This window comes from Cynoglossus semilaevis, chromosome 16 (assembly GCF_000523025.1).
Source record: "Cynoglossus semilaevis isolate Cse_v1.0 chromosome 16, Cse_v1.0, whole genome shotgun sequence".
NCBI lineage: Eukaryota > Metazoa > Chordata > Actinopteri > Pleuronectiformes > Cynoglossidae > Cynoglossus > Cynoglossus semilaevis.
The window spans coordinates 4,044,255-4,064,553 of record NC_024322.1 but is presented as its reverse complement, the minus strand read 5'-3'; the positions used below and the strand labels follow the sequence as shown (position 1 = coordinate 4,064,553).

Here is a 20,299-nt window from a genome sequence, read left to right as displayed (position 1 = left end):
TAAATAAGAGTTGGCAGCAGAGTAACTCATGCTCACATTGTTAATTGGTGGATGGCAGCGTGTTGTGTACAGCGCAGCCCTGGAAGTCACTGACATCTTGTCCTACAGAGACAAACACACTGACAGGATCATCCAATTAAATTGCAACAGAATCTTGCTAACACCTTCCCAGGCAGAGGGCTATGCTAACAAGCTGCTTCCCCACTGTCCTGTGTGGCGCTCTATCCCTCATTACCCTGCACAGCTGTGGGCCCGTGACCAGGATTCGTCAGACCTTAGGAGCTCTGCGGATGTCGTTGTGAAGCTCGGAGAACATTTAAAACGCACGACACAAACGTGCAGGCTGACTTTTTTTTTTCCACCTTGTGTTCGCCCCGAGGAAAATCACCATCTCTGTCACTTTTCAAACCACCTTTTTCCAAGGCCAGATTGTTTTCTGTCGGAGGATATGCAAACACAACAGCACTGCCAGACTGTGGAGTCAGTGGTAAGAGGTGCACTGTGGGAAATGACAGAACCACTGAATGAGACAGGTTCCTTTTTTTAATTCTCCAGCAGTGAAGTGCATGACTTTTTACTGACTCAGGTGTTTTTTTTTTGGGTTTTTTTTTTATATATATATATACAGTATGTACCTTTTTGTGCTTAATATAGATGTCGGTAAGGTGGTTTGGAAAAGAGTGACACTAAAAGTAGCATGTCAAAATGAGTTCACTAAACAGTCACTGGTTCACTGTCACTGGTAAAAATTCACATTAGCCTCGTAGCATATTTTGCTATGTCATATTATGGTCAAAATGCAATTCCTGCCCAGCTCTACTCTCCTAATGCTGCTGACTAAACTTGGTTTAAGTAAATCAGCAGCGTGTGCAGGCACAGAGGCATTAATAGTCAGCAAGCTTGGATAAGTGACGTTTTATAGAATGTTTGGATGTCAACACACTTTAGTGCATAGTAGTAGTAGTAGTAGTAGCTTGAGGCATGGAGGTTAGCAGGCAACATAATTGGTGTATTCTAAGTTGCTAAATGCTAAACATACTCTTGTTAAATGGCTTTGGTAAAATATTCAGGTTGGCTGTCTGCTGGACTGTGGTTTAAGAGAGTAAAACGGTCTTTGCTTCTGTATTCCTTCCTGTGAGTAGGTTTTTTTTAGGGTTTCTAAAGGAGTGTAATTACGTTTTGAGCAGGCACAGATGCCTTTATACCAATACAATTACAATTACAATTACTCATCAAATGATCTCTGGAAAAAAGGTTCTGTCAAAGTATCGTGATGAAGTGAGTCACCTCCCTTCTCTTCTGAACTCCTGGTTGTGACATGGTTCACATTGATTGAGTTTGACGGCTGACTTTGGTGTCAAGTCGGTCCGCTGGGTGTAGGCTTTGCTAAGCCCAACTTAACGGCCTTCTTTAATCAGAGACCAAGGGGGCATCTGGGATTGAGCCGTGCTTAGAGTACCTTCTACTATCAGTGAGGTTTAGAGGTATTAGCGAGATTAGCTAATGTATTTTTAGTTATTCTGCAGTCAGTGCAGTCTGCCCGACAGAGATGATGATAAAATTTAATGACAACCTCAGACCAGTGTTGAGGACTGATGTCATTAAGCAGCTTTTGAGCTCCAAAGATGTTCAAACAATAATGGTTTAAAGTGAATTAATGTATCTGTAGCTTTTTATGAATGCTGTTCTAGCAAAACATTTCTATTTTCCTATTTTTTTTAAGGTTGCCGACGGAGCATTCATTAATCACTGTAACTGTTGAACGCTTGTTATTTTTTCTCACTGTATTCTTCAGTGCGCTGTGCCCATTCTCTTCTTCTTCACATGTAGCTTTCTCTACTGTACACACCAGCGAGCCGCCGTCTTTGGTTGTCGGTTGTTTAATGACGGGCAGACAGAGCACAGATGGTTCATCAGGGCTGTTTGTCTGTTAATAGCTGTCTGTCGTTTAGCTTTTTATCAAGATTAAAAAAAAAATGAAAGGCCTCATTCACCAACTGTTAATAAGACAGAGATAATTTCCTTTTTACGACAAATTTGACATTCAGTTTTTTTTTCCTCTGGTTAAAAACAAACGTGTGCATACGTAAGAATACAGTTAGAGACCAGGTTCACTAAGGCGTTTTATATCACGGAGTGGGTTGACGGCCAAATTTTACAGACAAATAACACTAAGGCGTTTTAGATCACGGAGTGGGTTGACGGCCAAATTTAACTGTGTGTTGATATTGATTTGAGCCTCATCGACATAATTTTACTAAATGAATGCGCATTAAACCGACAGCTCCCGGTGTTTCTTCGAGCTAAAATCAATAATTGTCTCTACAGAGTTTAATGTAGGACACGGAGAGATTCACAGCCTTTGCTTTAACGTCAGAATAAACACTAATAATATATATATATAAAGCAGGCAAGTATATATTTATTAACATACTTTTTTATGGAATGAGTTTGTTTTTTTTCCTGCCATGTTCCATTTGCCAGCTATTTTTGTGCTACGTGTCGTCATGGTTGCTGGCAACACAACTAATTATAAGAGTGCGCTGCATGTATTCACACATCAACATGCTATAAATCATTTTCCTGAAGCAAACTTGATTAATGACATGTAATTGAAAGGGATATTTAATGTATTTTACACATGAGAGGTCAATTTAAATTAATCAATTTGAATCACTTAGTGCTCACATATATATGATTTTATATCATTTGACTGGTTTTGATTTTTAGTTTTGAATTTTTGACCATAGTATAATCATTTGGTTCGACACATCTGTCATATCAAGCATCAAATGGTTGTTTAGGGTGGAAGTAAATATATAAATGATACACTTCCAGTTCTATTTTTGCCGTCAGCTTCTTTGACTAAACCGTCCCAAATGAACTAAATTATTCATCTTTTTTTTAACTACGACTTTTTTTTTTTTTTACTACACGCTGAAAGTATCAACAGCACCCTGTTCATTTCCTGTTGTTTTTCATCGTCTCTTGTTTTCCTGTTATCGTATGTCGCAAGGCCGGATCGTGTCATGTGAGGCCAACTCCTGTTTCCTCTCCCTTTTCTCACATCATCTGCATTAACAACCGCGTTACATGAAAGAAAATTAACTTTTTTCGATGTTATTTCTTTTAATTTATTCATTTATCTATTTTTTACCCTTTCGTGTAATTAAATCTCGCGGCTTAATTTGCGGCCGACGTGTACTTAGGTGCTCGCTACTGTAATTTCATGACCTGTAAGGGCACTCATGAATACAAGGAAGAAAAATAGCTTGATGGTAATTAAAGCAGTGGGTGCAACCTTATCTGTGTTGCGGCTGGGCCCCGCTCCGCTGCAGTTAATAGGTGAGAGATGAAAGTGTATGAAATTATAGATGCACGCTCCAAAGGCTGGCAATTATGTGAAACTGGAGGAGGCTCCAGGAAGGGACTATTAATCAGAAAAGTGTGGCTAAAAAAACATAAATTAATAAATAATGTTTTTTCCCCAGCGCGTTGAGCCGATGCTGGTGAATTCCCATTGATGGCCATTGTAGTCTGAAGGTGACAGTTATGCTGTTATTTTTTATTTTTTTGACAAACAACGCGTTGTGTGGGCTCTGTCATATTGAGACAAGGGCGCAGCATGAGATGCTGCAGAGTTGTTAAAGGATTTTTTTTTTTTTAAAGGTGGCCTTGTAGAACGTGAGTTCACAGCAAATCATTCTTTATTCGCCGTTGGTTTATAACAGGACAAATAAAAGAACAAAGCAGTAAACATTCATTCCCTAATAAATCATTGATGTCTAAGAATTATCAAAGATTCTTTTAAGTTCCAAAGGTGGTTGTAGTCATGTTACAGTAGGTGTGAGATGAATTTGCTGATTTTCCGATTTTTTTTTTATATCCAATACCGTATTTTCCGGACTATAGAGCGCACCTGAATATAAGCCGCACCCACTAAGTTTAAAAAAAAAAATCAGGCCGATATCCAGTTTGAGAAATGAGATATTTGTCGGATACACAGGAACACAGAAAGATTTCGTACCATAAATGTTTATTTATATATCTGAACAGATTGTTTCCGAACAGTGCCTGTAACACGGCAGTAAAAGTGCTGATCGAACAAAACAGAAAAGTAATTGATGATTTTATTCATCTTCCTCCTGAGCACTGAAACCACTGAACACCGAAGCTGCTAGAACGCCCCCTGGCGGCTGAAGATAAATCCATAGAAAAGCCGCGTCTTTGTATAAGTCACATGGTTCAAAGAGTGGGAAAAAAGTAGCAGCTTATAGTCCGGAAAATATGGTATATTTATATATATTTATTTATACAATCCTGAATACTCCAACTGATATACAGTACACACATATATGTATATCTTTTTTTTTTTTTTTCAGGTGTCTCCCGAACCTGTGTGAACATGGCGGCCGCTGCTCTCAGACCTGGACCTCCTTCACCTGTGACTGTTCAGGAACAGGATACTCAGGAGCGACATGTCACAACTGTGAGTCTTCTCATCTTCATTTCGGCACCGTGTCCTTCTCCCAAACTTCCAATTAGCAGACGCTCCCTACCTGCCCCCTGCGCCCCCTCGTTCATTTCAGGTCTACTGATCTGTGTCATTTGACTCTGCGCACACATCCCTTCCCGCATTGCAGGAGTCGGGGGCAACAACTTGTCCTTCTTCAAACTTCGACAACCTGAAATGACCCTGAAATCGCCCCTGTTGTTCCTATTTTCTTTTTTATTCTCTTCTCTTTGGACCAGTGTGAGTTTAAAGAGACTGTACATGTTGGGGATTTTTCATCACAGGTTTCAAATGTGACACCCCCCCCCCTCCTGGATACTGGCTGCAGAGAAACCGATGTTAAAACAGTATGTGTGAAATCCCTTTGCCCCAGAATACTGATGACTTGTTTATATGCAGGCAAATGCATGCAATATTTTTTTTTCTTTTTTGGTGCACGTCAGAGGGAACATGACAGAAAGAGCATCTGCTGAATTAAAAATAGGCCCCCTCCTCCCCCTTACTCAACTGTCATCAGCTTCACCCAAAAACACATTTTCAGAGGCACAGCTCAGACTTCAGTATCTGAAGCCTGGGCATTTGGAGGCTCTGCGTAATTGACAGTCCCTGCTTTTGGTAAAGGGTGACAGAGTTTGGACATCACTTTAGAACGAGTGGAGCTGATTTTTTTTTTTTTTTGCAAAAATCAAATGCGTCTGAAAAATGTCTGTTTTTTTTATTAGCTCCCATGGCCAATCAACTACCTAAGGAGCCTCACTAATACAACCTTTTTCCACAAAGTCAAGGAGGATTTCACACTAAATTATGCCACCGGGCTGTTCGTTATATATTTAGACCTACCTTTACAGTAGCACAGGCATGAGAATAGGTGGAATCTCCTCTGGGAGCTCCGCCAGCATGGGATTATATGGTAAAATATAAAAGTGCAAAGTGAATTCAGTGGCTTTGTCTTTGCTCTTTGTCCTGAGCCTGTATCCTCAAACCACTTTGAAAAGGCCTTCAGTAGCATCGTGCGGTGTACTATGTTGAAGTCTAAATCTAAATGTGTCAATTAAAAGAAACCTCTCAATCTAAGGCCAAATCTTCATGCCAAACTGTATACCTAGATGTGGCATTGGAAATAATTTCCAACCCTAATATAATTAAATACACAACAAAAAAAAACAACATATTTTCTTTTAACAACACAAGGAGAAAACAACAAGCAGTTTGAATTGTTTTCCATCTTCGTTTAATTTACGACTCGTGCTCTTCAACAGTCCAGAGTCTCCGTCGTCATGTTTTCATTTCAGTACTGATGGTGCCTACGCACGCTGCCCACACACCACCGTACCACCGCAGACGCTGTCTTTCAAACTTCACTCTGATAACAAACTTTTTCCCAGAGGACACAACGTCCAATTTCTGCCCTCCAAAAAAACAATGACGTTAATCCTTTTAAAAAATTGAATATCCCGTGAATATAAGGTCATTGTATTCTTTCATAATGCATATAACACAATGTAATATTGAAATTCAGTTTCTAAAATTACATAGTATGATTATTATATGTCAAAGTATGAATTGACATATTCATCTTAGTTCATTATAGTATTGCATGGTGTAAAATAGTGTAGATTTAAAATCAAAGTATTCTACAGTAAGATATTTTATAAAGTAGCCTGATGCTACAGTATATTACAGTACAGAACACTAGTGTTTAGTAAAGAAAAACAAGGAGACGCCGCATGTTATTAAAAATGAATTATCATCTAAATTATACAGCTATTTCTTCCCCAGGTGAAGAAAATATTTGAAGGTGATCAATAAATCATGACAGGACAAATAACATTTACGTCATAGTCAGTGTTTATCTTTTTTTATGCCCCATTATCTCCTCAAAGCAGAACCTAAAACGGCATTATTGTCTGTAATGTTTTCATTGATAAATGACACCTTTGTGTAGATATTGGTTTTGTGTGTTGTTACCATTTAGTTCTTAAAAGTGTGTGTGTGTGTGTGTGTGTGTGTGTGTGTATGGCGCTGAGCGCCCGCATGGCTGTGATTTAGTGAACTGGAAACATTAATTATTAAACTGTAGAAGCATTATAATAAATAATGGAATATTACTTTATGAATTTATCCATGCAGCAACACCTTATAAAATCTTAAGGCTGCAGAGGGGGAGGAATCTCTCCCTTAAATTTAATGACCGGGAATTTTACAGGTGCTAAATCTGAATATAACTTTGCTCGAGAAGATCGAATTCTTTTCCCTATTTTAACATATTTTACATTCAATGGATTCATTGTGTATAAAACCCTTTAATTTATGCGTTTCCTTAAGACATTGTTGATTACTCTAGACTAGATTAAAGGGAGGAGGAGATGAAATGGTTCAAAATTTATCTAATATAGCTTAAAAAAGAAACTCGGGGGAAAAAAACTACCCCAAAAAAGAGTAAAGTTAGACAGAGACTTTGCTGAACCATTGAAGCAAACAATGCAAACCAATGTTGCTAAAGTAGCACACTATCTAAGAACAGGGTTTAATCTGAGCCGGATCCTGCTGGAACATGATCTGAGATCCTTTGAGTCACAATGAAAAAAAAGAAAAGAAAAGAATTGTCTCCAAACTTTCATGTTCTCTGCTTTCATTTTACAAATTAAGCACTAGCTAAAAATCAACGAAAATGTTATCGCAACAAAACTATAAGGTTATTAGCTGAAAGCTACACAGTACCTAAATGATTTTGTTTGGGCCCCAAAGGGTAAATGATTGTGCAAAAAGGCTAACTGTAGGCTAAAATCCTCAAAATATCGAAAACACAGAAAAATATTTTTTTAAAGCTAACCAGAAGTATGGACTCACTGCGTCTGCACAGCAAAAAAAAAGCAGTAATGTATCTGGTAGAAGCCCTTGTCCTCATACGTTCTGTCTCATGAAATGCCAAAGTATGTGTAAAATGACGTGACTGATGTGGAACAAAGACATCAGAGCACAAACTCATCCTGGAACGGTCCCTGATTTCTCTCCCCTCTCCTCTGTTTCCTGCAGCCATCTACGAGGCCTCCTGCGAGGCGTACAAGTTGATTGGCAGCTCTTCGGGTTTCTACTCCATTGATCCAGATGGGAGTGGTCCCCTGGGGCCCACGCAGGTGTACTGCAACATGACAGGTGAGATCACTACGCTCCCCATGCCGTTTTTTTTTTTCTTTTTTTTTTTCTTCTTCTCCCCTCTCTCTTTTCCTAGTTTCCCTGAGCTCTGACAGAAAGTCTAGTCTTTTAAAGATCACTCTGCATTGATCTGTTCTACAGTAGCTCGGCTTCGGCCAAGTGTCCAATAAGTAATCATTATGTTCACTCGGGGCACTTCCTTAGAGTTTATCCTATGTGTCCATGTCTTTGGCAAATGTCAATGTGCTTACAGTGCATCAATGTGGCCTCGCAAATACAGATTTAACTCTTATATTTGTACGATAACGAACTAAAGTTTTTGGAAAAGCTGATAAACTTTCAGGAAAATCCTTCAAAGTCAGTATATTCAGTAAGTCAGCTACTACTGACAGGCTGACTGACACCAAATGGGTTATGAGGGACGGTAGACTAAATAAATATTGTGGAGGACGACGGATTCACAGTAGCATCGAGAGCAACTCTTGACACGTTCTACAAAGTGTTGTCAAGATGCACGGTCTTGACTAAAATCCACCAACTCTGTGAGGCCAGTTTTTTAATTATTGAGTTGTTTTTTTTTATTATTATTTTCTTGACATTTTTCCATGTTAATAATTCCAACCGTTGGATTAGTCAAAAATAAGTCTTTTTTTGAGAAATACAAAATACAGGCAAATGATTTTTGATTTATACAGACTAGTCAGGATTAACTAATGGACTTTAATTAATCAGATGAAAAATTGAACTGTTTGCTCGCCTTTTTGTCTGTTACATCAGTGCTTATGTTAACTCTCTGACCTGTTTGTGTTGAAAATGCTAATGGGGGAAACCTAAGAGAACATTATTTCTCTTATGAAATCCTATGATTTCATAAGATTTCATTAATGATTATTAATAAATGTATTATTATAATTATTTGATTGACCTTTGTAACCCCATGTAGCCCCATGTACCACTAGAGAGTGCTCGCATACCACCGGTGGTACGCGTACCACAGTTTGAGAACCACTGATTTAGAGAATACAAATACATTCTTAAATACTACAAATCCTATCTTTGTCTTTTTGTTAGTTGACAAAAGCCCCGGAGGAACTACCCCACGGCAGATCTTGGGTTTTATTGCATTTTGTACCATTTCTTCTGGTAATTAGTTTCTTAAATGACACCCTGTGTTGCTGTTCCATTTTCTATTCTACCAATCCACTGGGTACAAGCTTCTGGAATGAAAGAAAATTTGTCATGACAAGATTACAGTCCCGACAGATTAGTCTGGAGGCCCAGCAGTGGCCTCTACAGGCTGCAATTTCCATCAGAACATGTGGTCATTAAAGTCAAAAAGATTAATTTCCATAGCAGCAGTAATCTGCTGTTTTTTCTCACAGCAGTGAAGCAGGAAGTTTTATTTTTTTTAACAACTATTGTTTTACAAAAAAAAACTAGGTGTGAAGGAAGAAAATCCACCCACGGTTGTTTTTGTTTTTGATTGCGACCTCTGGTAGAGACATTTGTATTTATCCAGTAGTGGAGGAGAACTTCCAAATCAAATTTCACAGATGTTTGTCCATTGATTTTAGGAATAAAAGATACGGTATCTCCAACTGATATTAATGTGCATCTCAAGGAGAAACCGTTGACCTTTGACTAAAGGAAGAGAAAAGAAAAAGGAGTCGATATTGTCATTAAAAAAATCTCCATATACAGAACACGTGCACGCTCACACGTGCACCACAGGAGACGGGAACTTCTGAAGTTCATGGCAATGTTGTTGAGTTTTGCAGATACGCTGACATTTGACTTTTAATTATCCACAGCGCTGGTTTTTAGAACTCTCAGACACCACTCAGACCTGTCGCTGTTTACCTGCTTGGTTTCACTCAATATCTGGATCCCATTATCACACCTTCCTGTCACCTTACCCCACAGACGCTGTTTTATGCGGTTTCACGACCGAGTGTCTGAACTATTTTTGATTCCGATCGTAAAAGTGAATTTATCTCACCTCTGCTAAACTTTGGGGGCCAAGAAGAACAGGCTTTTTAGGATCAATAGAGCGATTTGTGAAGACCAGGCTGCTTTTTTTTTTTCAAACGTCCATGACAGAGGTCATTGACTCGAATAGTCGTTTAAACTGGACACGAGGAAGCAAACAATTAAATCTAACTATTTAGAGTAGGGATGTAAAAATACACTCAACTCATGATGTGATATGATGAAAGAGAGCTAGTTCTCAACAACAACAACACTGTTTGATTGTGGACCAGTGGGTTCTTGCTCAAACGCTGCTGCTGGCCATTTGATTGGTGCACATTACAAGTGGCTCCCAGGTAATTCAGAAATTAGTGTGAATTTTTGTTTTTTCTCACCTTGCTTCGATTATATTGTTGTCTTGTCGAACTTCAACAACGCAGAGTGCAAATGAAGTGGCCCACTTCCCAGGAGTTAGCCACTTAAATACTCAAGTGTTATAAAATGTCCTGGCCAGCTTTGTTGGTCTGTGAATTCTTTTCTTTGAAATGAATACATTTCTTTGTTCTAGCAGAGAATAAGTCAGCCATAACACTTTAGCTAAAGTGCGGTCTTCTGAGTCTCTTCTGAGTAAAAAATTATTATAAATATATATATGTATATGTATATTTACATATATCTTTTTCCAACTTTCCTATTCTACCTGTTTTATCCATACATCTACACATATATGTTTAAAGAATAGGCTAATCAGAGCACTCTGTGTCCCAAAAATGCTTTCAGTCAGGCAATCATTCTAAGACTGAATTATGGAACCTTGAGAAACCAGGCTTCAATTCCTCTCCCATGCAACTCAATTTCCATCATTCTCAAAGGTTACTGTTATAGGAATCACTGATCAATAATGACTAAAATGTGTTCCCTTCACAGATTCATATGAATCCCTCACGTTCGAGGCTAATTTAGGTATTCTGTTTTTAGTAAGTGATGTAATAAGCTCCCATCACTCAGCCTCCCTGGGAACACTTTCCAGCCCCACAGTGGAGGCGTGAATCCCACCCACCTCTAAAATCACTCGTCTCCTAGTTTAACCATCAGAGATTGAACACGGTGTTGTTTCCACGCACAAAGAGAGCGGCAAGAGAAAGTGATGAGATTTACTGTAAATGAACCTTTCGAGATCATGATGTCGGCTTGATAGAACAGAGATGGAGTGCACTCCACGTGGGAAAGAACCGTAGTTAAGGACGCCGGGTCATGTCATAGCAAATTGGTAAAATGTCAACAGTCTCCACAGGGGAATAGTTTACGATTTTGCCAAACAATAGAGGGTTTTTTTGTAGTTAGCTCTGATTTGTCTTTAAATATTCGCTGACATATTGGGTTTTTTGTAGTTAGCTCTGATTGGCTAACTGTTAAAATCACTATTAAATTTGTCTTTAAATATTCGCTGACATATTATACAAAACATCATGGAGGTTTAAAGTTAGTATGGGCTTACGTGAAACCTGTAGAACATCCATATGGGACCCTCGTTTCAAAACCATATTTTTCACTCATACAAATCTCACATACATCTGCAAGAGACACGTTTCCAAACAAGCGTGGACAGGAACAGGATTACGAACAGCATTCCAAATAGACTCCTTCAATTGACAGATGGCTTTCTTTGCATAGTTTGGCGTGATCTCCCGCTGGGTGCGAGCATTTTTTTTCTGGTTATTCTTGCATTGTCCCAGATTTTAAAAATAAGAGAAAAATATACCACTTTGAGGGGTTTAGTTGCTGTAAAAGTATAGTGAAGCTACATCGAAGGCCACCGGAACAACTGATAATTAGCAAACGGCATAATAGCAAAGGTACACCGACACTTCAAAAGTCTTCAGACGATGGGGTTTTAAAGAGATAAAGAACTCCTCACTAAAACTCTCTTCAAGACGATGGGGAAGAGATAAAGAACTCCTCACTAAAACTAACCCCATAAAGTAGCCAATAAACGATCATGAAAATAGGCCAAGGGCAACTACTGTAAGTGCTGGGTCAGATGTGGCATTAAATCAGCTTAAAATATAACAGAGCTGCTACGCTATTTAATATTAGCTTAGAACATATAAACCATTACTTTGAAATTAACAGTAGCTACAGATAAGGTTGAAGAGTTCTGTTAGGCAACTGGACGTGACATTTTCTAATAGAAGACGTTTCGCCTTTCTTCCAAGAAGCTTCTTCAGTTCTAACTGGTGGAGGGGTGTGCAGCAAATATATACTCCGGGTGTGAAAGAATAAAGCTACTTCAGCTCCCTCCTGTTGGGTGGGGCCTTGGGGTCAACTGGGAAAGTGTAAACAGTGGTTAGGAGTCTATTGGATTGTTGTGATCCTCATCAGAAAGGTTTCGGTCACCTGACAATAGCTACAGATACAGTATATCTGACGTTATTTTTTTGACGCTAAAAAGAAAGCTAAAAAGAAAAACCTAAAAAAAAGTAGCTAAAGGTTAACATCACATTATTGCTTGTTGACAAATGCCCAAGGTGAAAAAAAAGTTATCTTTGACCATGAAAATTTGCAATGGTTAAAAAGCTAGCTGTTGTGAGCTAAAATGTAGCTTATATTATGTTGTAAAAAATAGTATTATTTGAAAAAGGTCAAAAGAAAAGTTCTTTCCTACCATGAAATTTCCAAAGCGTGGGCCTTTTGGTGACTTTCTATGACTGGACTTATAGCATCCCCACTACATCTGTGACATTTAAAAGTCAAAGAGTTTTCTGCGTACACAAATACCACGTGCGTTCATCCAGATTTTTCTTTCTGCCAACATTCAGAAATAGCTTGAATACAACAGTACATTGAAGCCCATGAAAACAGAGACGCAGCCTCTTTGATTAATTTGCTCCATTACCCACCGCCACATCTCAAGTGTCGAATCTGCCCACTTCTTTAATTACCTCCATCGCTCGTGTCATATTTGCACGACGTTTGGAAGCATTTGCGCCTGTACCTGAATTGGACACCGCGGAGACGTGACATTTGACGGACACGCAGAGGGACACTTCCTCGATTCCCGGTCTCTGCGACGTGTCCGACAAAACAGTGCCAGTCGTGGCTGGGACACGGCAGAGAGACACCGTTCATCAGTTACCTGTCACAACTTTTTCTCAGCCATACTTCGGTGTCCTCTTCAAGGTCAATGCACTACAGTGATGCCATTACAGTGGATACAGGGAGAGAGAGATGGAGATGGAGAGAGAGAGAGAGAGCTGCTGCTGATGCAATAATATTGCTGTGCGTGTCAGTGGCATTTTCTATTTGCAGTCTCACCCCCCACAGCAGATATACCTCAGCTTGACCTCAATTAAAGAATCTATTAGAGATGTAAATAACTATAAGCCCAGCAACCTAATGTGAATAATCAATCACAGAGTGGAGCGAGAGAAGGAGGGAAGGGGGGAAGGAGGGGGTTCCTCTGAGGCAGAGTCAACACAAAAGCCACATAATTAATATTTATAGATCGTTGGATGGATGGATGGATGGATCGTTGGATGGATGGATAGATAGATAGATAGATCTGTGTCAACTCTTTTGGACTGTCTTTCTGACCAATACTTCAGCCTAACTAAAACCTATTGTTCACCTACTCCTTACCTAAAGGTCTATTAGAGCCCCTAAACACTGTTTGTGAAAACAAGTTGAGATTTCACGGTGGAATAATTGAGCTAAAGTTCAGAAAAGGTCAGCACTTCCAAGTGTAAAGGTAGAGAACCTAAAAAAATCTTTAGGCGTTTAACTACTTCGCCTATAGCTACGTTAAGGTGACAACTGAAAATGTCAAGACGCATGAGGTCGAGGGTGAATACAGAAGCCCGCTAACACCATCCTTCTGTACCGCAGAGATGAGCTGTTTGTCCACAGTGATGAATTCCTCCACCTTCTCTGTCATTTCTGGCCGTGTCACTCTCCCAAGAATGCCTATCCTTCACTTTTAAATAGCTCGTGCTGAATGTGAGGCTTCGCCGAAGCAGCCATGTTGCTTAAGTGAGTGGAGACAAAGTGTGACAGAAAGATAGCAGCCAGAGTGAAAGGGAAGGTCTAATCCATCAAAGGCGGAACTACTGTAATTCTTGGTTTGGAGACAGTGACACTGAAAGGCTAAGACATGGCAGGTGTTGAAGTTAAAAAAAAAAGAAAAAAGACAGACGATGTTGATGTGGCTCGATCACGTACTGAGAGTAACCAGTGGAAAATATAAGGATTGTAAGATGTCGGACACGAAGGAGGTCGTAAAGACAAGTGTGGCAGCAGCTCGGTAGTTGGATAATCAATGGTAGTCATGTCCATGTACCAGACATGACTAGACACCACCTGACACCACAGAGAGAGGGTGTCGTTTTTGCAGTTTCAAGATTGTGTGTTGGCTTGAACAGCCAGATACTGTGTGCCTCTGTTCTGAAAAAGTTGGATTATAGAACCGAGGTCACTACGAATAATGTGTAGATCTTGAGTCAACTGGTCGTGATGTTTTGTTGTATTTAGAATTGTAACTACAGACGTCCTTCAGTTTATCTCATGAGTGTTTGGGCTGGAGAATTTGATGCTGTTTTCTGTGTTAGGAGACTGGCCATTTGTAGTGGAAAAAAAGTACCTCCATGAGTTTTGTAAGAAAGGTTTTTCTCAAGAATTCTTGTCATTTCACAGTAACCTGATCAACAAAATCGTCACGATGTAACTTTCTGTACATCAGTACCCAGAATAGTCTCAGACATTCAAAGAGTTTCTTAATAAATTTATGGGAAATGACAACATAAACACCAAATGCACATAAAGGAGAAAAAGGAAAACAAGTGTACAGAATACAAGCAAACAAGGAGAGGCTAAATAAACTGTACTGCGCTTCCTGAGATAAGCAGAATACTATAAGTCATGAGGATTCTGCAAAACGCTGTGAAAGAGTACGCATGAATGTGTGAATCAGAGCTGGAGATTTTGCCTGACTGTCTCCTGGCATGTTTTATTGCCCGGTGTCCTCTAAATAGGACACTGTGTTCTGTAGCTGAAACTTGGGAATGACATCATAAACTCTTAAGGTGTTGTTGAGATGAAAATGTGATGAGGTGCGTCCTTTTCTAGTAGGCCTTTTATTCTTAGGTTGTCTTTCCAGACACAGGAGGTACTGTACAGTACTTACTCCTTTGTCTTGTTTGATCTTATGACGAAATCTGCACAGTCAGAGTCTCACAGTCTCCATGCAGACCAGACTCTCGGAATTAGAATAATCAGGGAATCCGCTGTATCAAAAAATCCCATTCCTGTTGATGTTATTGACACATTATTTAAGCTACTAGCACTTTGGCCCAGAGGCAACGTCTCTGTCAGTGGAGTGGAACCCCAGGGTTCACCTCCTGGTCAGGGCGGTTGGTACCTTCCAGTGGACTCACCACCTGCAGGAAGGTTCGGGGGGGTTGGTACGGTGCAGTGTGATTTGGGTGGCGGTCGTGTAGTCTGCTGCCCCCGTGACCCGGTAACGGATAAGCAGATGAAAATTCTAGGAGCTAGAACATACTTTCCTCGTCTCTTCCCTTGTCTTCGCCAACGTGGGAGTTTGTTTCTGTGGATGTAGTAATGATAACTTGATTTAAGGCCCAGAGAAACTCTGTTACTCCGTACCCAATACAATGAAGAGAATCACATTCAGCCCGTTTCCACGGAGCTTTTTCATGCAGGTGTACTTATTATGACAGATCACAACACACCAGAGGCTGAGAGGAGGGTAGAGTGCCTGCCCGAGTTTTTTCGTAGTGCAGCTGCATCCTGCAACTGTTGCAGTTTTTATGACAGTGACCGAACAGGACCCACGATGGACACAAAAGTTACTTTATCTTTTTATTTTTTCGTGCACAAAAAAGGGGAATCCACTAAGCTCTTCCTGTCTCTTTTAAACTGATGCACCTTCCCTGCGATTAAAAAAAAAAAAAGTTCTGTCAAGCCTCAAAGAAGGATTTTATTATTTAATGTAACATAAAGACAGATAAAAACACACGCTCTGCCTCTGTCTCTGTCATGGCATGTGGACATTTCTGACAGGAAATACAAATGAATGTGTGATTTAGCATTCAGAGTAATGAGTGCGGATGATGTATTAACATATAAAGGTTAGAGCATTATTTTCTGGGCTGAATTCTAACGGAGTGCCAAGGTTTTGGTGTTCCAAATTTGAGGTCAAGATTTTTATGCTATCGAACTGTTTTGTAGTTAGAAGATACAGAGTGGACGTCATGTCCCTGTTATCGGACCTTCACACCTCTTTGTGCATGAGTTAAAGGGTGTGAAGGCGAGGTCTCACGTATTTAATGTATTTTCAAAGAAATGAAAATATACAGCGTAAGGCACTTTAGGCTAAGAGGCTGTCGCTCTTTCTTACAGAGGAGAGGGTTTGGACCGTCGTCCCCCACAACGTCACCACTCCGGTCACCGTCCAGAGCTCCTCGCTCCATAAACCTTACGTCATGGACTTCAACTACAGCGCCACAGCGGGGCAGCTGCATGCGATTGTGTCGGGGTCGGAGCAGTGCCAACAGGAAGTGGTCTACAACTGCCGGAAGTCTCGTCTCTTCAACACAAGAGGTATTTAATGACGCTCACGTAGGCTAATGGTTGAATTACTGTATGTCAGTGAAGGAGCAGGGAACAAAAACGCTGCAGAACATTTGTAATATTTAATATAGAATTTATATTATTATAGTGTATATATTTAATATTACTATAGTTAGTGTATATTTTAAATGATTAAAGTCTATATATTTTATATAATCATAGTGTAAACCAGTGACTCCCAACCACTGTGCCATGGAAAATCATCCAATTTTACTTAATTGGTCAGAAAAAAATACTATTTATATATTGCATAGTTTTTCTTTGTTTAACAAATAAAGACTTGTCCACTAGGTGGCCGCAGATGGCTAGGAAAACTAAAAAAAAAAAAATCAGAGCTGTTGAAGGAGGTCTTTGAGTGTCTTTCTTCAATTCCTGCGAGTAAATCAGAGTTGTCTTCAACTAAACGGGCCGAGATTTTGGTGAACTGATAAAATTTAAACTTGGAGGTTATTATATTTTATTACATATACGTTTTATTACATATACGTTTACATATAAGAATGTTGTTTGGTGGTGTGCCGTGGGGTTTTCCTAATGAAAAATATGTGCCACGGCACAAAAACATTTGGCAACAGCTCGTACAATTTTCCCATTTTTAAATAAGCAACTAGAGAATATTAATAATTGAACTTTTTTTTAGCTATTATTTAATTGTTATTGTCATCGTTTAAAAATAGTCCAAATGTTATTTTAGTCCAATCCTGACCTACATCTATATCACCGTGTTTTTTCCATCAATCACAACCTTCTGCCGCCCCGACCGGACTGGTCTCAGTGTGGACCAGTGTGTACAATTTCATGGTAGTTCAGCGTCGGTTGTTTTGCATCCGTGGTGGAGTGGTTGTTGTGACAGTGTGAATTGAAAATGAGTCTGTTTGTGTGCTGTCACTGTAGGAGCTGCTGCTGCTGCTGCCCCCCCCAGTGTGTCCTCTCTCCTGCCTCCCTCCACATGTTTTTTTTTTTTTTTTAACAATAAGTTGCCAATATTTAGGTGTTCACTCATCTTGAACTGCTCTTGCACCTATGTCGTCCACAAACACCAAAACATTTCCTCTTAAATCATGAAACATTCATGATGTCCCAGTTTCAGCACATTTCCCAGGGCACTGTGTGTGTGTGTGTGTGTGTACAAACAAACAAGTTCATTATCACACCAGACTTCAAAGAAAGACACAAAAACATATTTTTTTTGTCAAAGCTGCATAAACATTTTTTTGCAAAAAATACTTTTTTTTCCCAAACCCTTTGTTGTCAGGGAACAAACACAAATGTGGCCAAATTAGTTCTGCTTTTTTTTTTCACACATTCAGATGCAGACTAGGTAGAGATTTTTTTTTAATTATTGAAATTTGAACTACAAACTCCCGCAGCAACATGTTTACACAGGCGCCACAAAAGGAACAAATGGTAGAATTCTAAAAGAGACAGAAGTTGACAGTTTATCCTCAAAACTTGGCTTGAACATTTACAGAAACCTGTAAAATGGAGCCCTGAAGTTAAGGTTTGACTGTCCCCCCTCCAACCAATCACTCGCCTCAAAATCAACCCTGAACACCATACTGTCCTAAGTGCACAGTCCCTGTCTGTTATTTTTTAATTTGATATGAAAGAAGCCGTTCTTTAATTATTAAACCTTTTATTTAAACTGCTTTAACAGCAAGTCCAAACTGGTCCAAACCCCCGAGCAAATTCCCTCCTTTTTATCTTCTTTAACGACTTGTTTCCATCCTTATCTTGAAAAACCAATGTGCTTCAACTGCACACTTTGGTTATTTCTTCCTCATCTTTTAAGTTGCTTCATCAACTTTTACGACATCCTTATGTTCATATTGTGGATGAAATGGCCAATTTCAACAGCATTTAACATGAAACTTTAATGAAAAAAAAAACAATGGAAATGTGCATGATTCAGTAACCAGGCGGAATTGATTTTGTCTCAATATAGTCTCAAGTACATGAACCCCTGAGCTCAAAGACACAGGTGTTTAAATGTGTGGTAAACACTTAACCAACGCCAAAGCACCCTTAAAAAAACATGTAAAAACAACATTTATTTTTGTTCACAGCCCAATTAAAGTGTCTTGGTGCGACGTTCTAAACTCAAGAGAAAGTCCAAGAGAGAACTCGAGTGTCGTTGCTCTTAACCTTTCCTCCTAAAAGACAACTTCAGTCATGAGATCATTATGATGAGCAATTATTAATAGCATTTTGCAAATTGTGTCTGTCGCAGGAAGTCCAATTTTTTTTCCCAGCATTTTCTACAGCACCGTTTCCGTGGCACATATTTTACATCTAGAAAATCCCATGTCACAGCAACAAATAAATGTTATGAGAGGAATTTAAAATGGAAAAAAAAAGATCTGTCTCATCTCCACTGTCAGTCTCTGCTTCTAAGATACAGACGTTGCTCCACTTTAATGTACTTCCTAATGTTCTTCAATTGCTGGTTGATTTGCATTGATAAACATTGTTTTTGTTTTCCTGCTGGATCTCAAACGGCAGCAACGTTCACAGTGAACAGATTTAATGACTCCTCGGTCTCCGTCTGTCTGTGTGTGTCCTTTTCTTCTTGTTTGTTTCACTGTTTTATTTTTACACTGCAAAACGTGCTTTTTCAAGGTATCGTTTTTTTGTTTTTTTTTTAGTGCTGCCGTGAAAACTTGCTGTTTGTGTACAAAACCGAAAGGCAACTTGGCATTTAGGAAACTCTGCGACACGCTGCTTTTCATCCATCCACCCGCGTGGCCCTGTTGGTGTGGATTCATGGAAAATACACCAGCTTGGGGTTTTTTGTGTTGTTAAATCTGCAGGAGATGAGCAGCAGAAGAGTGATGGTGTTGGCTTATCAGAGCAATTCCTATGGAGAGGTATTCCTAGTACAACATTTTTCTTTTTTAGTTTTTTTTTTTTTAGATTGGTTTTGTAACTGGTTTCTGACGACGCCCGCAGCTCCCTGTGGAGTTTACACACTCCTTCTGTGAATCACGGTGGGCTTCAGGATAAAATATGTGAGGGAACGGGATGTGAGCGGCTCCAGGTGAGGACTGGACTAATCGCTCAACTTTGGCAACAATCACACCGTGGCAATGTGTAGCACGGATTTGTGATCGAAGCAATGACTCCTATAGACAAGTGTAACAGCTTTTCCACAGCAGGCATAGGCGACAAAAACAAGGCCCAGTGTCATTGAAGTGGTCGCCCCAAGGTACTTGTTTAATGATGACAAGAGAATTATATCCTCTGTGATGAAGTATTCAAGGACGCAATTTATGACTGACAAAAAAATATAGATATTATTAAATATGAGTGCAAAATTCAAAATTGATTTGAATTGCATGGACACATTTTGTTATTCATTTAATTTACAATTATATATCAAATAAAACATTCGTGGTTGTAGAACAGATTAAAAGATTAACTTTTAATTTATTGTAGATTTTAATTTTTTTTTTGCTTTTTTTCTAATGTTTCTATTTTCCAACTAACACTCATATATATATATATTTTTTTATTTATTTTAGGTCTTAGCACTTATGTTAGCATGTAATTAATAATAATTTTTCAGCTGAGGGTTGGTTTTTGGGGGTTGTGAGAATTATTCTGGCAACAGTGTTACATGGATGGAAATGGAGAAATTGCAGTGGGAGACTTGTAATAATTGGTCACTGTGTGTGATTGACAGCTGCGTTGTTTTTCTGAGTCGCTAACCACCATGCTCCCTACCCATAATTAACAAGTATAATAAACAATGGTTTTTGCATGTTGCTTAAGCTGCCGTCATATCCTCCCACCTTTCTTATAATAGCGCTCAGTAACCTCCAGTGACTGATATATGTGGAAATACAAAAGCTGAAGTGTGTTAGTTCTGCTCATCATTCCGAAGCACTTCCTGATAGAGAATATTGAGCTTCTTTTTAGAGAAGACGCTCTAAATAGAATGCATTCGCTTTCCTGCCTTGTGTAACTTCCGTCAATATCCATCCAAATTAAGGCCAAGTGTGAGTGAGAATGACCTCT

At 39.3% G+C, this 20,299-nt stretch overlaps 2 protein-coding genes across 6 annotated transcripts in view; one reads left to right on the top strand and one right to left on the bottom strand.

Annotated features, from left to right (window-relative positions):
* phf11 (PHD finger protein 11) overlaps positions 1-20,299 on the bottom strand; it is a 959,893-nt gene that overhangs the window by 507,751 nt on the left and 431,843 nt on the right. The window lies entirely within an intron of this gene.
* The window catches only part of cntnap5a (contactin associated protein family member 5a), a 111,289-nt gene that overhangs the window by 61,031 nt on the left and 29,959 nt on the right, over positions 1-20,299 (top strand). For both annotated transcript variants that reach the window (XM_008328141.3, XM_025064038.1), the window contains 3 exons: positions 4,383-4,489; positions 7,550-7,669; positions 16,052-16,252. In XM_008328141.3, the coding sequence (XP_008326363.1) occupies positions 4,383-4,489; positions 7,550-7,669; positions 16,052-16,252 (428 nt within the window). The remainder of the gene's footprint in view (positions 1-4,382; positions 4,490-7,549; positions 7,670-16,051; positions 16,253-20,299) is intronic.